We start from the raw sequence: 19,829 nt of genomic DNA on the forward strand, positions 1-19,829 counted from the left end.
AATAAACTGGATGGCCCATGCGCAATAATATCTAACGAGGAGTGGAGACATGTGCAACTTGCAAATGAAAAGTGAGAGAGAGAGCATACAACAAAGGTTTAACTGCATGTTGCATAACAACAAAAGTGGAAACCGACACGTGATTAGTCTGGACCATTTCTATAAGTCAGAATCAGGGCCGCCCTTGGGCTAAAGCCCATAAAGCTTGGACTTTAGGCGCTACAGATAATAAATATTTTAGGGGCGCCAAGTTAAATAAAACTGTCTTTGGCCTAGTGGGTTGTTTTAACCTTATCGTGGATGTATACCCTGATGCTTAGACCATCTCCAACAATAGATCCATCGTTAGAGTTCTAAATCAATTTTTTAAGTGAAAATAATTAAACTAAAAATTTTAGATACTTTTTAATTTTAGCCCCTCCAATGGTAGAACTAATTAAATGTTCTAAATTTCAAAATGTCACCTCTCACAAAATTACACATGTCATTTACAAGTGGATCCAAAACCTCCAATTATAAAACAATATCTATCTAAATTATATCTTTTTTATTTAAATTTAATCACATAAACATTTAGATACATCATTTAGAAGTGCCTCGGATACTTCTTTGGACATGCTCTTAGGTTCGAATTCCCAAGAGCACTTTTTTTCTCCTGATTTTTTAGTCATCACGGAAGAATCGGTTACCTGTTCCAACTTTCCTATTTATTTTTATTTCTTTTGTTTTATTAAATAATGATTTATCTTCTCCATCTTTCTTTTCATTTATTTCTTTTTTGCCACAATAGCTGTTTGAATTAAAAACATCATAACAATTAATTAGAATTATCAGTTGTCAGGCTCATGTTCCACTGTATCGTAATTGGTGTTTTGCTAAAATAGCTCCATGGAAGTTTCATGTACATTTGCTTTTTCTTTATTTCTTTTTTGTAAGTTTTTGTAATTTTGTTAAAGACTTATGAAATTCATAAAAAATATCATAGGGTTTTAATATTTTTAAAAATCTATGAAAAAAAATAAAATTTGTAAAGTTGATGTTAGCATATTTTATTATAAGTTTTGCTCTATCAATAGATTATACAATTTTTTTTGTTTCTTTGTATTCGTAGAAAATACTATTATAATAATATTCAAAATTAATCAAGAAGTTCAAATATAAAGGAAAACAACATATAAGATGAGCTTTGATATTTTGTACTTTTTAAAAAGCTTAAATTTTAATAATATATAAAATATTATATTATTTTGATTATATGCATAAAATCTAGTAAATTTTAGTTATAGGTAAGGGGTATCATATTTCTTATTCGCTTTAGGTGCCTGATGAATCCGGACCGGCACTGGCCAGAATATCCTATATAATTCAAAAAATTAAAAAGTAACTAATCGACTATTTATTTACGTTTGATCTTTTTTGTTTACATTTAATGATATTGATTTTCTTTTATCCTAAACGAAACTACCAGCTTATGAAGATATATAATACTGTTAGACCAAGACGTAGTAAGGGGGTGGGGCATCTTGTGAAAGAGAACAGATGCAGAAGAATTAGCTGAGGAGAAGACCAAACAAGATAAACAAAAAATAGAAGACAAAAGAGAATTTACAGAATATAACCACCGAGTCGGGAAAATGACCATTTAATTCTCCAAGTATTTGAAATTAACAGATAAATTCTTCAATTATTGCATACGAAATAAATTCCCCAATTCCTACTTGACTTAATAAAATTAAACCCCCAAAAAATCAACGTCGAGCAGTAAACAGAAAACGTTAAATGAGTTTTTTTAATCAGCTTAAATACAATTATGTCTTCTATTTCCCCCAATTCGAAGAACATGAACCCTAAATAGATTTGAATGATAACTGGAGAGGAAACTTAATCTCCAAGAAGAAACGAAGCTTCCAATTCGAAGGACTCCACCTCATAAGAAGGAAGCAACTCGTGAGGAGCATGTAAAAATATGTTGGTCCATCTAAACATATATTATATTTTTTAAACTAACTATCAAATTGATTAGTGGTGTACAAAATAATATTCTCCATTTTTTCCATATACAAAAGCTACAGAATTATCTAATATGATTAACATATATATGACAATTAATGATTATGAATAATAAGGATTTGATAATAATTTTATGTACTCTCCCTTTTTTACTTTTATATTATTTAAAAGAAATTAAACAATTGCATTAACCATATAATAAAATTATATTTTTTTCTTATATGTTATATTTTAATTTTTTCAAAACAACTATAAATTACTAAAAATGTTAGAAGTCTCACATTAAAATTTTTGTGATCAATGGTTTAATCTTTTTTTTTGTTATAAAAAGATACAAATAACGAATATGAAATCTCATTTAATAGATATTCATATTATATATATATATATTATTAAACTATATAAAATATAAAAATACATAAATAAGTTAATTTCAAAATTTGCATTGAAACCTTAATATTTTAATTTTCAAAGTTGCATTAAAAATCTCACATTAATTTTTTATGATTAATGGTTTAAATTTTTTGTTATATCAAATCTACAAATGTTAATAATATCATATGAGTAGAAACTCTCGATAATAAATATTTATATTAAAATACTATATATTATGTCAATATCAATAAAATTTAGCTATATAGTATATAAAATAAATAAAATAATTGTTTTGATTTATTTACCAAAAAATATTATAAATTAACAAGACGTATTATTTTGATTTTGTATAAATAATCATATTCCGCGGTACTAACCACCTGTATCTAAAGAAAATTTTAAACAAAACTAATTAAGTGGCCAAAACGGCCCATTCTTTAGAATACAAACCAAACTAGATTAAGACCTGCGCCTTGCGCGAAATGAACATTATATATATAAATTATTTTATATATAATATGTTTATAACATATTATGAAATATAAATATATATTGAATAATTAAAAATTCATTATCTACTACTTATATAATTAAATTGGTGCGAACATATAAATAAATTTTATAGATCGAAAAAATATTTTTCCGTTTGATATTATATATAATTAAATTTAAATGATACTAACATATATATAATATATTTTAATATTAATATTTATTAGATGATGCTTTTTGCTCATATTTTTTTTTTATCATTTGTATTTGTTATAGCAAAAAGTCTAAATTAGTGATAACAAAATTTTCACTGTGGAATTAATGGTTTAAGTAATTTATAATATTTTAAAAAATTAAGTTGTCAATATTGTTTCAAATTTTTTATCAAAAAAATGTCCAAAGTAAATTTCAAAATTAAGATATTTATGTATTTTTATATGGCATATAGTTTAATTTAAAATGATACATATATTTATATATTTTTTTATTTTTGATACTTATTAAATGATACTTTTAACTTATATTATTTTTTAATTACTTGTATCATGTCATAACAAAAGTTTTAAATCATAGATCACAAAATTTAAATGTGAAACTTTTAACAGTTTTAGTAATTTATACTCGTTTTTAAAAATTTTAAAAATAATATTTAAATATTTTTTTAATTTTTATTATATGGTTACTATGATTGTTTAATTTATTTTAATAGCTTAAAATTAAACAAATATAATTATAATACACACTTATTTTGATCAAATCTTTATTATTCAAAATCATTAATTGTCATATATACTTTAGCCACATTAGGCAATTCCGTTATCTTATTTAAGGAAATAATAAAGCACACTAATAATGTATTTATTGTGGTTTAATAAAAAGCTTATTATATATTTAGATGGACCAACCTATTTTTCTAAGGATTCTAAGAATCATTCTAGTGATGACACGTGGCTATAAAAAATGTTGCAATGCTTCTCAAATAATATATAGGGGATAAAGCCCTTAATATTTTTCGTATAGGTTTCTGCATTTGCTTAGCATAGAAACCCTAATCGTCCATTGCCAAAGCCGTTTCTCTCTTGTGGCCGTACCTGAGAAGCAGGACCGTGCGAAGAGTTTTAGGGGGTCTAAGGAAGTTTTAAAAATAAATTTATTTACAACCGTAATGAAAATAATTTTTTAATATGATATATTATTTTCACCAAATATACAAGTCTAATACTGTAAAAGAATTTAGTTTATAACGTAAATATGTTATATTATGTCATATAGAAAAAAATACATGAATTCAAAAAATGAATTAATTAATTTTCGTAGAAATGTTTTGTTTTTAAATAAGTCTAAACCACTATACTAGAAATTATTTTAAATTTTGGGACCCTAAAAACAGTTATATTAATCGGAGGCCTGAGACGAATGACTTTTTCAATACACTGTAGGCACGCCTCTACTGAGAAGATGAAGGTACCCTCACTAGGGAGTAGGGTCGATGAAACTCCAAAATAAAACTAGACATCTTTAAACTCCAAAATAAAACTAGTCAACCATCTTTCGTCGTTCATATGAATGCGAAGTTACCAATTTGGTTTACATAGTCAATATAAGTATTTAAATGTTTTGTTGTAAAAAAAAAATGAATACAAGAATAAGATATTTATATATGCAAAAATACACAACAACAATCCAAATTAACTCTCTGTTGTATATCATCAAAACATTGATTTTTCATCATTTTGTAATTGTCAATTTTCAGTAAAATTAAATGAAAGTATTTCCTTGAACTAAATTAAAATTTTGAAATTTATAGTTTATTATTAGTAAATAATAAAGAATTAGACGATTTTTGTAACAGCTAGATATTAAGAAATATAAATAGTTATCTTTATGAAACATATTTTTTTAACATGGAAAGAGTATTTGTTTATTTTAATTTTATAGCAACTAGATCTTCTCACCGCGCTATGCGCGGTTTGTACTTTTTAAATTTATTAAATTATTTTGTATTATTATATAATTTGTTTGCTTGAGCTTGTATTTTTATTTTATATAAATATTAATTAGTTGTACAATTCTTTTATTTTTTATTTGCTTCTTCTAACAAATTTAAACGATAAATTTTTACACTATATACCACATGTATTTTGATATTATAAAATAGGTATAATAAAACCAAATTGATTTTGATAATTAACACACTAAAGAGGAGTAATATAGTTTGTTGTTATTTTATCTTTTGCTGTCGTTGTCTTTCCTGACTTTATAAATTGGATGATATAACTTTTTTGTATTTTTTCTATTTCATTTGAAACTTCATATAACTTCATATAAATTGATTGTTTTAAAAAAAATATTGTATATGGTTAATTCATGTAAGTATTTATATATTTTGGGATTCGTGTTTATGACCAACATGGTATCTTAAAATCTTATAGATATTCTTATTTTTCAATGATTTTTAAGCAACTATAACATCTTTCACTGACTCAAGCACACAAAGAAATATTTTTACTGTACCATTGTTCACATTTTTAAAATCAGAAAACTTGATCATAAGTTTTTGATTTACCTCTTCATTGATAACATTGTTATTAAATATTATTCTGGTTTACTCTGTGTTGAGCATTTTGTATAAGTTTAGATGTTTAGTGATTAGTATTCCTAACTATCATATTTTTTTTGGAAAATTTCATTTAGTAATAATTATTAGTTACAGAATGAATAATAAACTTTAAACTCTAACTTGTATTTTTGTTCTCATAATATTTTCTTTAGTGAGGTTTTAGTAAATTTAACTTGTTGTTCGAAAAGATATATAAAACTAAGAGAAAATTTATAGGATAACCCTTTAATTTTATTTTCACAAAATAGCTTCTAAAAAAGAAAGTGACTAAAAGAAATTTTATTGAAGAGTAAATATACCTTTATAACCTTAAAGTTATCTAACCCCAGACTTTGGTTCTAGAGTTAAGGGGTGGGGTAAACAAATTTTTAAAAATAGAAAAAAATTAAAAATAGTTTCAAAAAAGTATTTTCGAATTTCAAAAGAAAAATTAGAAGAAAAAAAATATTTTTTTTGAAAAAAAAAAGAATCAATATTTTTTTATAAAAATTTCAAAAAAAAAACATATAATAAAAAATTATAAGAAAATAGATGTATTTTTTTATTATTATATATATGTATATATCAAGGAGTAGAAGTGTCTTATTTTTTTTCGTTGAAAACTCTTTTTGTGAGAAAAACTTACAAACATATATTTGGGAGAATCGCCTTAAAACTAATCAAAATTTATTTTTTGGTTACACTAATAAAAAAGGGTAAAACAAATCAACTTTGCAAACCTAAGTTCACATTGTTTTTAAGCCGAACATAACAACAAAGTGCATAAACATTTATTTCTAAATTTATTAATAGAGGAATGCATACTCGCAAATGGTTAAACATGCATATTTCTTCTATTTTTAATAGGTAGTATTATTAATGAATAACATAAGTTTTCAAATTTCAATATCCTAATAATTCTATTCAGTTCAAAATTTTATTTTCCTGTTAGATATGAGTTTGAGTTAAGATTTTTGGTAGTGCAGGTTGCACTATTGATAGGAAGCTAATGACTTTGAAGATGATGTGAACCAGCAAGAAGAACATGTGTTAGTAAGGAACCAATGTTTGTATGATTTGTACAGATGCTAAACTTCAAGATTAATATCGCTGGAGTGTGATCCAAGTATATTGTCCTGTTTTTTTTTTCATTCAATCCTCGATAACCAAAGAAAAGACATAAGTAATGGAAAAACGATAAATGATAATAGTATTCCATATATTAAAGCCAACTTGTAGACTGTAGAGTACGAAAACACAACACACATGCTTGTGAAGGGAACACCTCTCCTTCACAAATCATTATTTTATTACTTTAAAAACAGAGAGCTCATAAAGTTCTGCTAGATCCCCTCGTGTTCTTTTGTTACTGCTGCTCCAGTCCCACTTCAAGGTAGATCTAAGCAACACACACTACTTGCCAAGCTTCTCAAACGTATGTGATAGAACAATGATGTATATTTGATGAATAACCGCTCAAACTCCCTCTCTTACCCTCTACAAACCAGAGTACTAAGCCAATTACAATCTTGCTCTCAATAGAGAAGCAAGGCCAAGACTCACCAACTAACTTTTAATAACAATCCTCCCTCTTATTTATACTCTTCTCTTGAAAGTAACTGCCTTCTCTTCTTCTTATTGTGCAGGTACCAGCTCCTTCCCACGTGCCTTGTATCATATCAGTATGATACATCACTGGTCCACTCTCTTCTCCTAAAGACTTAGATTTCCTCTCTCTGCACCTCTAATCTTCCAAGTATACACTAATTTCCGGCTTGTACGTGTTCACGCCAACAGTCTAGTGCACGGCTACAGAGAATTTCTTGGGATCAAAGCAAGACAGAACCCTTCTCACCAGCTAATTCAGCTGGATAGTTTTGAACTCATAACCCACAGCCTCAACGATAGCGTAGTTAAACCCATCTTCAGTGGTTAAAGATTAACTAAAAATGGAAATCTTGAGCTTCGCAAAATCTTTCCCGGGACAAAGACCGCTTCATAAACAAAAAAGAAGGAATGTACCTGGTTTTGGCATTTAATTCTGTAGAATGAACCTGACCATGTTTAGTTACTCTTTTGCAACATCAACTACAAATCACAAAGACAGTTTAATTGTTGAATGCGCCACAAATCTGTTATATCTACATATATCCCATCCTGAAGGTTGTGACGTTTCTTTGGATTGATGTAAATCTCAGGATTCAGGTGAACGTACCTGAAGAAAGTGAGATATTGCCTAAAAAAACATGAAAAATGAATAAACAAAAGAGTTTGAAGATGATTTACTGTGTTCCATTCAAGTTATGAGCATAGACGGACAATTTATTTGGCCATCAAGTTTTGCTTCCTGGACCATAGAGAGAATGTTTAAAGTATTACTCTAAAGTGTCTCATCATTTTATGTATCGTTTAAGAGTCAAATGTTGGGTATGATGCTCTGTTTTTAACACTCGGATCTTGTTATCCCTGTGTACAATGAAAACCACTATTCAAGCTTGTAAAAAGAATTGGAAAAGGATTATCAAAACATATATTCTCATTTTATCTTTACCTTCTGTAGAATCTGAGGGTGTTCTTGCAGGAAAATGGTAGCCCAAATATTGGTATTTCCAAAGGATACATCAAAAAAGCATTGATAATTTCATCTTCCTCTAGAGTTCTTTCGGTAATTTCGTCATCAGTTAATCCATCATGTCTCCTTCAATGGATTACAATAGAGTATCGCAGATCTGAGACTTTGGGAGCAATCAAGAACGATCTGTAGAGATTAATTTGTGTGAGTAGAGATTCATCTGTAGGGAGCTTGAGATCATCCTTAGTGGGTCCATTTTCCGTAAGAACACTGACATATATAAAGTAATCAAGTAAAAAGTATATAACTTGAGCATGAGGAAGACTAAGCTAAACTAACAAAAAGTAAAGAGAGAGAGAGAGAAAGAATGAGATCATACAAAACCATCATCAAAAATATAAAGGAACGTGTAGTCAGTATAGTTCACATGTGGAACCTGTAAAAAGAAAATAGTTTGTGAATCGGATTATAAGAATTCATATATGTGTTACATCCACTCCGAATAGCACATGACATACATCACAGTTGTGGGAAGACAGAACGATATCCTCAAGCTTGTCGGAAGTGAAGATATCGATGGCAACGCAGTGACATTCGCCAGTTTTGAAGTTGACGCCTCAACCACCTATAAACCAACAAAGAATGTTTCAAGTTTATGACTCACAAGTCAGAGATTAAAGGGATGCAAGAAAGAGAACATCAAACCTTGCAGGGACGGCCCTTGATGACGATGTAACCGTTCTTACGGATGGTACCAGCCTCTTGAGAATAGGTCATGGAATCTTTGACGTTGCTGGTCTCTAGCTCCTCATCATATCATTAAACCAAACCGAGAAAAGACTTGCAATACCTCAACCGGACCCAGGGGAAGCTAGGCTGGAAAAAAAAGTGTTCCCAAACTAAATCCCTTACACAACTCCTGGAGTGGAAAAGAACAGAAAACTAAATCAGCATCGATGAAACATAAATCAGTATAGACAGGATCACACAACCCTGTCGTCGAGTAGTTTCAATCAGCGAAAATGAGTTCATACCTGTTCAATGTGTTCATCATAAAGAATGAGCTGGTGGCCAATTAAGAAAGCACCTTTTACTGTGTCTCTCGCCTCTCAGAATGAATTAATGGAAACCGTAGCTCAGATTGTCCTAAACCAGGAACGACGTCATTGAAAAGGATCTCCGTGTGGGCCTTTCTGGTTGATTTCGCCGTTTGGATTGCTATTAATAGCTCTGAGAATTTGATTGAGAAGAGGAAAAGTAGAAATACAAAGCGACATGAGACTTGCCGGTTGAGAGAGGGGACTTCTCGTTGGGTTTCATCGCCATGGCTTTAGCTTCTTGAGAGGAGGTTTTCGGGCTTGATTAGAAGCTACTTAATACGAAGAAGTTTATAAAGAAGGACAAAAAGAGAGGGAGGTGAACGGAATACATTAGGATGGATTGAGAAGCACAATTAGTTTTGGTAACGGATATTCAGAGGAAACGGAGAAGACAGAATGTTAAAGATAGACGATCGATGATATTGGGGATGTTAGGGCTTCTGAGCCCACATGCACGAGGCAAAACTTGCAGAACCGAGTAGAGCTGACGTGGCGAAGCAAATGAACCTGATTGGCCTGAATAAAAATCCTACGTGGCACGCTCGTTGCTCTCCTTATTCGGTTTTTAGCAGTGTTAGATGTAACAAAATTCAAAAATACAAAACTAAACAAAGTGGGCCACACGGCCCATTAGAACACAAAACCAAATAAACCTTATATTTTTCTTTTCATATAAATTGCTGCTGGCTTTACTAGTGTAGAAAACCCTAAGCGTTGTCGATTGCCAAAGCCGTCACTCGCTCGCGGCTCTTGTAGACCTGAGAAGATGAAGGTAAGCTGCAAAGAGAGAGTCTTAAATTTTTCATTGATTTTCATTTGCTCATTTTGTTATATGTTTCCGTGTTTCAGTTCAACGTCGCGAATCCAACCACTGGTTGCCAGAAGAAGCTCGAGATCGACGATGACCAGAAACTGTAAGAATCTTTATTTCTCTCTGGTCTTTTGCTCTTCTGAATGATAAACTGTGAAAATTCTAGGCTTAATTTCGAGTGAACAGAACAATATTTGGCTTCATTTAAGTTTCATAACAGAAACTAAGTTTCATGTTTGCCCAAAAACATGTCTGGATTCTAGTTAGTTTTTATGATCTATGGATGTTAGTTAGTGAACAGAACCACATTTGTCTTCATTTAGTTTTCGTTTGTTGTTCTTGAGATGTTCTTATATGTTTTAGTACACGACCAAAATATGTCTACATTTCTGGAATTTTAATAAGGTCTTATGATCTGTGGATATAAGTTATTGAGCTTGAAATTTGTGTTTTTGCAGCCGTGCGTTTTATGATAAGAGACTCTCCCAAGAAGTCAGTGGAGACGCTTTGGGCGAGGTGCAGTTTTTATCTTTATTCTCTTAATTAATCTCTTATGATTATTTGATATTGAATCAGATGGTGAAACTCTGTTTGTATGCAGGAGTTCAAGGGGTACGTTTTCAAGATCATGGGTGGGTGTGACAAGCAAGGTTTCCCTATGAAGCAGGGAGTTTTAACTCCTGGCCGTGTTCGCCTTTTGCTTCACCGAGGAACTCCTTGCTTTAGAGGACATGGGAGGAGGACTGGAGAGAGGAGAAGAAAGTCTGTTCGTGGTTGCATTGTCAGCCAAGATCTCTCTGTTCTCAACCTTGTCATTGTCAAGAAGGGTGAGAAGGATCTTCCCGGGCTTACCGATACCGAGAAGCCAAGGATGAGGGGACCTAAGAGAGCGTCCAAGATCCGTAAACTGTTCAACCTCACCAAGGAGGATGATGTGAGGAAGTACGTCAACACTTACCGCCGCAAGTTCACAAACAAGAAAGGTAAGAAAGAGAATCAAAAACCAACAATCTTGAGATTTAAAAATAATAATGGTCTCTTACACTTCTTTGGGGATTGATTACACACAGGTAAGGAAGTGAGCAAAGCCCCCAAGATCCAGAGGCTTGTGACTCCTTTGACACTTCAGAGGAAGAGAGCTAGAATCGCCGACAAGAAGAAGAGGATTGCCAAGGCTAACGCTGATGCAGCTGAGTACCAGAAGCTTCTTGCCTCAAGGTTGAAGGAACAACGTGACAAGAGGAGTGAGAGTTTGGCAAAGAAGAGGTCGAGACTTTCTTCTGCTGCTGCCAAGCCTTCCGTTACTGCTTGAGAATCTCATTTCTAGTTTTGTTTCCTTCCTCGCTTCTCCGGCATTCAAAAAAAAAAGTTACTTCAAGCTCTTGTTTCAGTTGTTACATCCATGACATGGGTAGTAACACCACCACTTTGGACTTGTGTTTCTTGATTTATTCTCTTAGTTAAAAAGACCATTTTAAATTCAACTTTTTGGTTCCTCATTCATCGTTACTCATATTCATAGTACCAAATGTTCCAACTCGCAATGCATTATATAATTGATAGTTCTTAGAGATATGACAAAGAACCTACAAAAGCACCAAAAAAAATGAGCAGTCTCTAGAAAGTTGCAAGTCTGAAATACTGAAAAAGAAATCTAATTTAGTTTGGAGAAAAGAAGCGGTTCTTGTGGAACACGCAACACCACCACAGTGGATACAATAAGTGGTTGCAGATAGTCTTTTGTTTCTTTAAACCACTCTTCACGTACACGTTACACCGGATTATTGTTGAGAATCTGGCTGATTCCCAGTATCCTCTCCGCTGTTTCATCAACCAAAAGTTATAAACCTAAGTGTGAACAAAAGGTGGTGACATCAAGAGAAGCAAGTACCTAAGGCGTCAACTTCGAGTGATGAAGCTTCCAGATTCTTTTCCCTTGCTTCAATATCTGCTCGGAACTGTCTTACAGTGTTCAGAGTGTCTAGAATGCTCAGTTTCACGCTGGCAACTTGATCAGAGACTGAGCAAGATTCTTGTCGCGTGCGTTGCAAGTTACTTGAGTTAGTGTTTGAAACCCTAGGGCGTCCTCTCTTCCGTCTCTCAGTTTCTACTATCGAAGTCTCACAAGCTCTCTTCTTACGAAGTCTTCCGTTTCCATTTCCCTTGTTTTCAGCCTGAAAAGGACCTCACGAGACGTTTTTACCATGTTTTAAGCTCTAAGTTTAACTAATAAGCACAAAGTTGTGTTGGTGGTTTACCTTAGAGCAGAACTTAAACACAGGGTTATCATCTTCCCAAATCAACTCCAACACGAACGAGTCATTTACTTTAACTCCATTAGCTTTGCACATCTCTCTCCAGCCATGTCTCAGATAAAACCATTCACTTCCACACTGTCCTGTCATCTGAAGATAAGATGGCCATTTTCTACCGTCTTGATTCATCAGAGTTATCTCCCCAGACTTCTTAATGCCACTCTCATTTACGAAAACCGATGAAATGTACTGAAACAAGATTCAACAATTAGTAACGATGTCGACACTACAAACTCATGACAAAGGTTCATGAACTTACTAGCTGCCCGGTCTGTAAACGGTTGGGTGTTAATTTTACTGTCAGAAACTGAGAAGGAGTGTTCTTCTTCTTTCCCTTTCTCTTCTCTTTGCTGCAGCCTCCTACAGAAGAAGTCTTCACTGCATCTGCTTCAAGGCACTCTTCTTCTTCTTCATGGCTATTGCTAGATGGACACAACCGAAGCACAGGCCTTTCACCATTTTCTGAAAGTTTAAACTTGCAGATGTCACCTTGACTTAACCCATTAGCGGAGCAGAAGTTAACCCAGCCTTGTCTGATGTAAAACACACCACTTGTGCTGTTTTTTGAAAGACGCAGTGTCCATTTTCTTCCTTTCTCATTGACTAGATCTATCTCACAGGGCTTGTTGTGCTCATTAAACGACACAACCGTAAAGTCTTTAGAAAGATCCTGGAAAAAAAACAAAGAAATAATACATCACTCACAGTATCATACACTTGACTACTTACAAAAGGTAAACGAGGAGTGTAGTAATTAGTTACCAAACGATCTTTGATGAGGCTATAAGGTGTGACACGTGCTCTGAGGATACAAGAGAAACCTGCTTTTGTGTTCTTGTTCACCATAATGTTCCCTGAATCACAACAATCTTCATTTACATTTTACTACCAAACCAAAAACTCAAAACATGTACCACTTATGTCGTTTCAAGAAACGGAAACACCTTACCTGCGTCATCCTCTCCTCCATCGTCATCATCATCATATTCGTCTTCTCCATCATCAGATTCAGAATAGTCATCATCAGTCTCAACATCGTCAGTATCAACCAAGCTAGGAGACGCGTGGTGACTTATGTCACAAGAATCCGACCGAGGGGACACAGATACATGAAAGATCTCGTCTCCATCGTGTCTGAAAACCAAGAGGTCTCCGTCTCTGAAACTATGAGCTTTGGCGAACTCTTCCCAGCCGCCGCCGGCGAGCCTGCTTCCGTCTAGTTTCACTTTCCAAATCTTGTCTGACGAGTCTGATATTAGCAACACTTTCGTGTGCTTCCTCAAGAACTCATCGTCTACAGTCTGCAACCAAAAGCAAAAATAAAACAAAATGAAATGAAAAAGATAGAAAACTAACAAAAGATCATGTAAGAAGAAGCATTACAAGAACTGGTTTGTCTCCTGTAATAAATCTGTGGTGAAACAGAGAAAATGTAGGAGGAATAGTCATTGTTCAACTGAGAGCAACAAAACTGTTTTTAATGTTTGATCTTCCTCACAATGATGGAGTTAGGCTTTTAATATACAGTTACGTTACAGAAGAGTGGTATCGAATCTAATAAAAACAAAAAAAAAACATGATGTGAATCTTTGACATTGATGTAAACCCATCATCTCTTTTTTCTTACACACTCTAACTCACTTTTCCACCCATCAACAATCAAACTACCCATCATCACCTATGAGTTTATGACAAAAGCCTACACTACACCAAAACTATTAAAAAGAAAAAGAGGTTTAATAGGAACAAGTACTGTTACTTCTGTAGAGTTCTATAAAGATGATCTAGTCTTGCTTTAGTACCAGTGGCTTGTCTGAAAGATTTATGGATCAACTTTTATTTACATTAGTAACCAGCGGCTCTCTCTACGAGCTCACTGTCCATATTGGGCCTTTAGGCCCAACCTCTTGAAATGGACCCCAGAGATAGGCTTATTGGTGAACTAAAACGTGTTTAAGACCTTCTCATTCACTCAGAAGGTTGCTGACTTTTCAGTGTTGACTTACTCCATGTACCACTGACTCGAGCTCGCTTAAGATCCTCAATCCCAGGAAAATCAGAGAGCAAGAAACTAGAAAATGAAAAGCTGATTAAACAATCAATTTTCTCCTTGTAATGCGTTTGAATCACGTTGAAGCAGCTAAGAAACGTGTTTTCTGAGGAATCATTTCGCGATTGTTCACTTGATCTCTGTGCATAGATTTAAACCTCGAAAGCACTCTTCTTTCCATGGAGGTTCAACCCGAGATGGAGCCCACCTCGTCCATTAGGTACTACTCTTCCTTGTTGATCTGTGCATTTAACATTCGTTTGATTTGCTGTGTTTTTTTATTAATTTCAGTTAGAAAAGTTTATGGGATTGAATTTGGTCGAGTTAGGACGTGGGTTTAGTAATTACTGGTCTACTGATTCGAGGGCTTTATGAAAGTTGGAAACTTGCATTATCTGGGTAGATCTAGATCTCGAGATTCATGTTGAGAACAGAGCATTTGAGTAAGCTTTAAATACTTGATGCAGTTTAATCGCAGCTGTTTCTTATGGCATTGCTTCAATGGCAATGGTCTTCATCAACAAAGCTGTCATCATGCAGTATCCACACTCCATGACTGTTCTTACACTACAGGTTCTGATCATGCGTCAGTGTTTGATAATTTAGATTACTCAATTCTTTAAAAAAGCTAACAATGAATTGGTCTTGTTTGCTATGTATTAGCAACTGGCGACTTCTTTGCTTATACACTGTGGCAGACGAATGGGGTACACAAGAGCCAGAGGAATCGATTTGGCTACTGCGAAAAAGCTTCTTCCTGTTTCGATCTTCTACAATGCTAATGTTGCATTTGCTCTTGCTAGCTTGAAAGGAGTCAATATTCCTATGTATATTGCTATTAAGAGACTCACTCCACTCGCTGTTTTGATTGCTGGTTATCTCTTTGGTAAAGGCAAACCGACTACTCAGGTATATATACCATTATATGATATGTTTATGGAATAGTATTTGATCTATGTATGTTTATGTAATCTCTTGTTCAAATTTCAGGTTGCTCTATCTGTACTACTGACGGCTGCAGGTTGTGTGATTGCCGCTCTTGGAGATTTCTCTTTTGATCTTTTCGGGTATGGTTTGGCTTTAACATCTGTCTTCTTCCAGGTTGGTTTTCATTCTTCTTTCCCTTCTCTCTTGCATTAATCCTCCCATCAACCATATGATAAAAGAGATTATGGTTTCATCCTTTGTCGCTTGCAGACCATGTACCTCGTGCTGGTGGAGAAGTCTGGAGCAGAAGACGGGCTTTCCTCGATAGAGATAATGTTCTATAACAGCTTCCTTTCCCTCCCATTCTTGTCCTTCCTCATCATAGTTACAGGCGAATTCCCAAACTCTATATCGCTTCTACTCGCAAAGGTCAGAAACTTTCATCATCCTAAGCTTGCGGCTTTTCTCAGTTACTCTTCTTTAAAAGGTTTCAAACTATTTTATTCTCTTTGGCAGTGTTCTTACTTGCCCTTCTTGGTGATGCTTGTTCTTTCACTGGTTATGGGCATTGTCCTCAACTTCACCATGTTTCTTTGCACCATTGTGAACTCTGCACTAACAACAACCATCGTTGGTGTCCTCAAAGGCGTTGGTTCCACTGTGAGTATACTATATTCTCATCTAGCTAGTATCTTGCGGCTATCATTTTTCTCAGTCTTGCTTATCTTCTTGTCTTTTAATTTTCCAGACGCTCGGTTTTGTCCTCTTGGGTGGTGTTGAAGTACATGCTCTCAACGTGTCCGGTTTGGTGGTCAACACAGCTGGTGGTGTGTGGTACTCTTATGCCAAGTACCGGCAGAAAAAGGCTAAACCGGCTAAGACATTGTCTGATTTGGAAGCTCATAAAAAATGAGAACTTCTGGTCCGATTCGGTTTGCACACCAAAAAATAAATTTTATATTGCTCAGAAAATTCATATATATAAAACCGTGGATTCATTAGTCTTTTAATTGATAAAAAAGTTAAAAATTACAAACAATACAAAACTTTAGTCTTTTTGTCAACTTTAATCGAGTATAGAATATTGAATGATTGTGTCCACTAGTTACAATTGTTTAACATAATTCTAATTAAGTATAAAGTGTAAAACACTAATGAAATAATAGCATAATTTAAAGAATATCATAATTGAAAAGTGCCCATTTATAATCATTCATAAAAAAAAAAATCATTCATCAAACATAATCTACCATCTTAGTATATGCATGATTAATGTTTACCTAGACTGTCATCTACTCATAGTTATACTACTAGATATTTAGGGGAGAATTGTGTATGATATTTTTTTTTACCTCAGCTTCTACTTTTATCATCCAAATGTTTTGTTATAAGCAATTGTGACCACAGTGCCTCAACAGAGACTTAACCATAATGTGATATATGAATAAAAGATATAACATCATCTAGGATCATTCATTTGGATCCTGCATTACCTTACCTAACAACCGATCACTTTACCACCACGAAAACAAATTTATCTTCCATAACCGGTGAAGATAAACTGTCTCTTAAACCACAATATTACAAGGAGAATGACCTAACCTCTGAAAAAGACCTAACCGAGGAGTTCCCATTTTAACCGTAGCCAGAGATTGGCTCTTTATTGAGATTGGATATTTGGATTGTAGTATGATTTTTTTTTTGATCAAATAGTACTATGTATTTTTTTTTGATCAAATAGTACTATATCGTAGTATGATATTATGCATGATTTTTTTTCCCAAAAGATAGTACTTTTATATTTTAGAGGAATATATTAGAGTGAAACCCAATTTTATTTTTAGAATTCATTTATTTTTAAGAAAAGATGTATATATGGTGCAGATGGTTTAAGCTTAAAAATAAAAATATATGCATAATAATTGAATTAATGATTGTCTCACGCCTTAAATTTGCAAACCAAAATGTCATCGCAGGATAAATACATCTTAAACTAATTGAACCGCCCATGATAGTGATATTTATTATTCTTCGCTTATTATATAGGAGATGTGATAGCATATGAAGCATGTTTCATACGTTTGTTGAAACAGAATCAAATATGTCTAGCTGTTACTCAAGGCCGGACATTTTATATGTTAAATCTGATTTGGTTCGTTATTTGTTTCGATTCGATCCGAAAATTTGGATATCCGTAAGTTTTTGAAGCAAAACAATTATTAAAAATAAATATCTTTTAAAAGCAAAGCAAATCACAAATACTAAAATATTTAGAGGTGGAAGATATCCGATCCGCTCTGACTTATATACATATAGATGCATATCTATGACTAAATGTAGAATTTTAAATGTATAATCTTATAAAATTATTATTTTAGCATATAATTTTATATATAATTACTTATAAAACAAAACAAAATTAAGAAAAATAAAAATCTTTAACGAGAACTACAATTTTTCTAAAAATATTTCTTTTATACGAAAAATTTATTAATTTTAAAAATTCATAAAACACATTGTTTCATTAATTTCAGTTTATATTTTATATTATTTAAAGTTTATTTTAAGAGAAAAAAGTTTATATAATGTTTTACAAATTTACTTGTATTGTATAAAGTTAATAAAATATCCGTAAATAGTCGTGAATATTCCAAAATATCTATAAATTCTGTATAACCGAAAAACCGAATATCCGTATTTTTTCGAAACAAAACAAGTCGGAAAATCACAAATACTAAAAAAATATGGTACTCTCTGATCTGTGCTACCTCTACTGATACGAATATTTATTCGTATATTTATTTAATAGGTTTCAGTTAATTTAAATTACATATATAACACAAAAGTCAAGCAGTATACTTTTAAAATTATATTACGTAACGTGATATGATAATTTATTTTGTATTACATTTCATCTTCCGAGACTACCCATGTGCAGCTTCTTTGTTTAAACAATAAATAACAATATAAATCAAAATTGACAAAAAAAACAATATAAATCAAAAATATCGACACCCAACGTTACTTGAATTTAGAAATAATCATAGAAAAGCATGAATGGAGAATGTATAAATTTACACGAAGTCCACATTGGATTCTACACTCATGATAGCTTTTATTTTACATATTCGTCCTTGCGGCTTTCTTTCAAGGTCTATTATATTGTTTTATCGTAACGGAAACTAATTTTGTGAAAAACCTACAACAGACATACCATAGTAGACACTATAAATTAATATACACTAAAAATTTCTATAAAATAATATAATTTTATAGTTTTAAATTAAGTTTTTGGTTTAACTAGTATATCGATAAATTAATATCTCTATAAATTAATAAAAAAATTATAGTTTTGATGTAATTCCAATATTATTAATTTATAAAGGTTTCACTGTATTAATATACTTGGATAGTTGCATAACGACATATTGTATGATCACAGAACGGAAGAGTTAGGAAAAACCCGAATTAGAACACCATAACAAAGAAAGAAATAATCTAACCACCCGGTAGAAAGAGGATTCTTAACCTAGGTCCAACACATCTTCGTTAAAAATAAAACTATTTAAAAAAAGATAATAAATGAAAACCAAAATCAAATGTCTTCTTCTATGATCTATAACTTCCTTTAATTTAGGAGTTTAATTTAGATTTATGCAATTTTTTTCTTTGTGTTTTCGTGTTTAGACTTTAGTTTTTTTGTTTGAGATTTGACTTATGGAAATATCAATATCTTTCGTCTGTATTCGATTTTGTATTATACTCTTGAATTTGAAAGTTCGGAGAAACTTAAGGTTACTTGAAGAAGAAGATAGCTTTCTTATTAGTCTAATCTTGCTTGGTTACAACGATTGGAGGCTCACCCCATATATAGGTGAGACCTGAGATAAAGATAAAGACAAGTAGGGCACAGCTCAGCATGTGACAGCACACAGCTTTAAGGAATCAAAACGGTTATAGAGCTGGACACTCTCAGCTGGAAACGTCGTACGAAGACCGTCTTTTGACGTCATCTGAGTTGTGCCTCTGTTACCGTTACACGAGGGATAGATGGGCCTTGTGTAATCATTTTGTTGAGAAGCAGAAGGTTGGGCTTCACTGATAATTAAGGCCTCTTTTGGATTTGAGTTCTTCACGCTTAGAGACCTCCTCAAACTTGTGGTGAGAGGCTCCACAACACCAAGTTTGTCTCGCAAGTAGCAGAAAGGCTGTTGAGGAAGTGACTTTGTGAAGATATCAGCTAGTTGTTGAGCTGCTGGGATCTGATTGACTACCAAAGCCCCCAAGGCCACTCTTTCCCTTACGTAATGAAAGTCGGTATCAAAATGCTTCGAGCGATTGTGCAGCGCAGGGTTGGCCGTTAAGTAAACAGCAGACAAGTTGTCACAGTATAACTGCGGAGTATCTGGAAGAGATATACCCATTTCACCGAGGAGAGACGCCAACCATTTTAGCTCAGTAGCTGTGAGTGACAACGTGCGGTACTCTGCCTCAGTTGAAGATCGTGATACCGTCGGATGTCGCTTTGCTGACCAAGAAACAATGTTAGAGCCTATAAAGGTGCAGAAACCACCCGTA

General features: G+C 32.9%; 3 protein-coding genes and 1 pseudogene across 4 annotated transcripts; 2 read left to right on the forward strand and 2 right to left on the reverse strand.

The window, feature by feature from the left end:
- Nucleotides 1-8,291: 8,291 nt before the first annotated feature.
- On the reverse strand, nt 8,292-9,374 carry LOC125576940 (annotated as a pseudogene).
- A 441-nt stretch (nt 9,375-9,815) lies between these two features.
- LOC106424201 (40S ribosomal protein S6-1) lies at nt 9,816-11,443 on the forward strand. The gene is made up of 5 exons (XM_013864954.3): nt 9,816-9,920; nt 9,998-10,062; nt 10,418-10,475; nt 10,561-10,942; nt 11,030-11,443. Exons 1-5 carry the CDS (start codon nt 9,915-9,917, stop codon nt 11,269-11,271), a joined length of 753 nt encoding a protein of 250 aa, XP_013720408.1. The 5' UTR covers nt 9,816-9,914; the 3' UTR covers nt 11,272-11,443.
- Nucleotides 11,444-11,488: 45 nt separating this feature from the next.
- On the reverse strand, nt 11,489-13,778 carry LOC111199735 (B3 domain-containing protein REM1-like). Of its 2 annotated transcripts, none has more exons than XM_022689999.2 (7): nt 13,658-13,778; nt 13,224-13,575; nt 13,037-13,143; nt 12,534-12,944; nt 12,218-12,463; nt 11,851-12,133; nt 11,489-11,780 (listed from the first exon to the last, which is right to left on the reverse strand). In XM_022689999.2, the coding sequence occupies exons 1-7, from the start codon at nt 13,721-13,723 to the stop codon at nt 11,731-11,733; spliced, it is 1,515 nt and encodes a 504-aa protein (XP_022545720.2). In that variant the 5' UTR covers nt 13,724-13,778; the 3' UTR covers nt 11,489-11,730. The 2 variants fall into 2 exon arrangements, with proteins under 2 accessions (XP_022545720.2, XP_022545721.2); XM_022690000.2 differs by having other exon boundaries at nt 13,037-13,128; nt 13,658-13,777.
- A 483-nt stretch (nt 13,779-14,261) lies between these two features.
- LOC106424105 (UDP-galactose/UDP-glucose transporter 7) lies at nt 14,262-16,307 on the forward strand. The gene is made up of 7 exons (XM_013864846.3): nt 14,262-14,544; nt 14,792-14,897; nt 14,988-15,233; nt 15,315-15,425; nt 15,522-15,680; nt 15,768-15,911; nt 16,000-16,307. The coding sequence occupies exons 1-7, from the start codon at nt 14,504-14,506 to the stop codon at nt 16,162-16,164; spliced, it is 972 nt and encodes a 323-aa protein (XP_013720300.2). The 5' UTR covers nt 14,262-14,503; the 3' UTR covers nt 16,165-16,307.
- Nucleotides 16,308-19,829: the final 3,522 nt, after the last annotated feature.

Source organism: Brassica napus, chromosome A8, assembly GCF_020379485.1.
Source record: "Brassica napus cultivar Da-Ae chromosome A8, Da-Ae, whole genome shotgun sequence".
In the NCBI taxonomy this organism is placed as follows: domain Eukaryota; kingdom Viridiplantae; phylum Streptophyta; class Magnoliopsida; order Brassicales; family Brassicaceae; genus Brassica; species Brassica napus.

Excerpts from the sequence above, each read along its gene's own strand:
- LOC106424201 (XM_013864954.3), top strand. Across the intron at positions 10,063-10,417 it reads ATCGACGATGACCAGAAACT|CCGTGCGTTTTATGATAAGA; the intron begins GTAAGAATCTTT and ends GTGTTTTTGCAG. Across the intron at positions 10,476-10,560 it reads GTGGAGACGCTTTGGGCGAG|GAGTTCAAGGGGTACGTTTT; the intron begins GTGCAGTTTTTA and ends GTTTGTATGCAG.
- LOC106424105 (XM_013864846.3), top strand. The coding sequence starts at position 14,504 with ATGGAGGTTCAACCCGAGATGGAGCCCACCTCGTCCATTAG. Across the intron at positions 15,426-15,521 it reads TAACATCTGTCTTCTTCCAG|ACCATGTACCTCGTGCTGGT; the intron begins GTTGGTTTTCAT and ends TGTCGCTTGCAG. Across the intron at positions 15,681-15,767 it reads TATCGCTTCTACTCGCAAAG|TGTTCTTACTTGCCCTTCTT; the intron begins GTCAGAAACTTT and ends TCTCTTTGGCAG.
- LOC111199735 (XM_022689999.2), bottom strand. The coding sequence starts at position 13,723 with ATGACTATTCCTCCTACATTTTCTCTGTTTCACCACAGATTTATTACA. Across the intron at positions 13,576-13,657 it reads CAGGAGACAAACCAGTTCTT|ACTGTAGACGATGAGTTCTT; the intron begins GTAATGCTTCTT and ends TTTTGGTTGCAG. Across the intron at positions 12,134-12,217 it reads TGTTTAAGTTCTGCTCTAAG|GCTGAAAACAAGGGAAATGG; the intron begins GTAAACCACCAA and ends GGTCCTTTTCAG.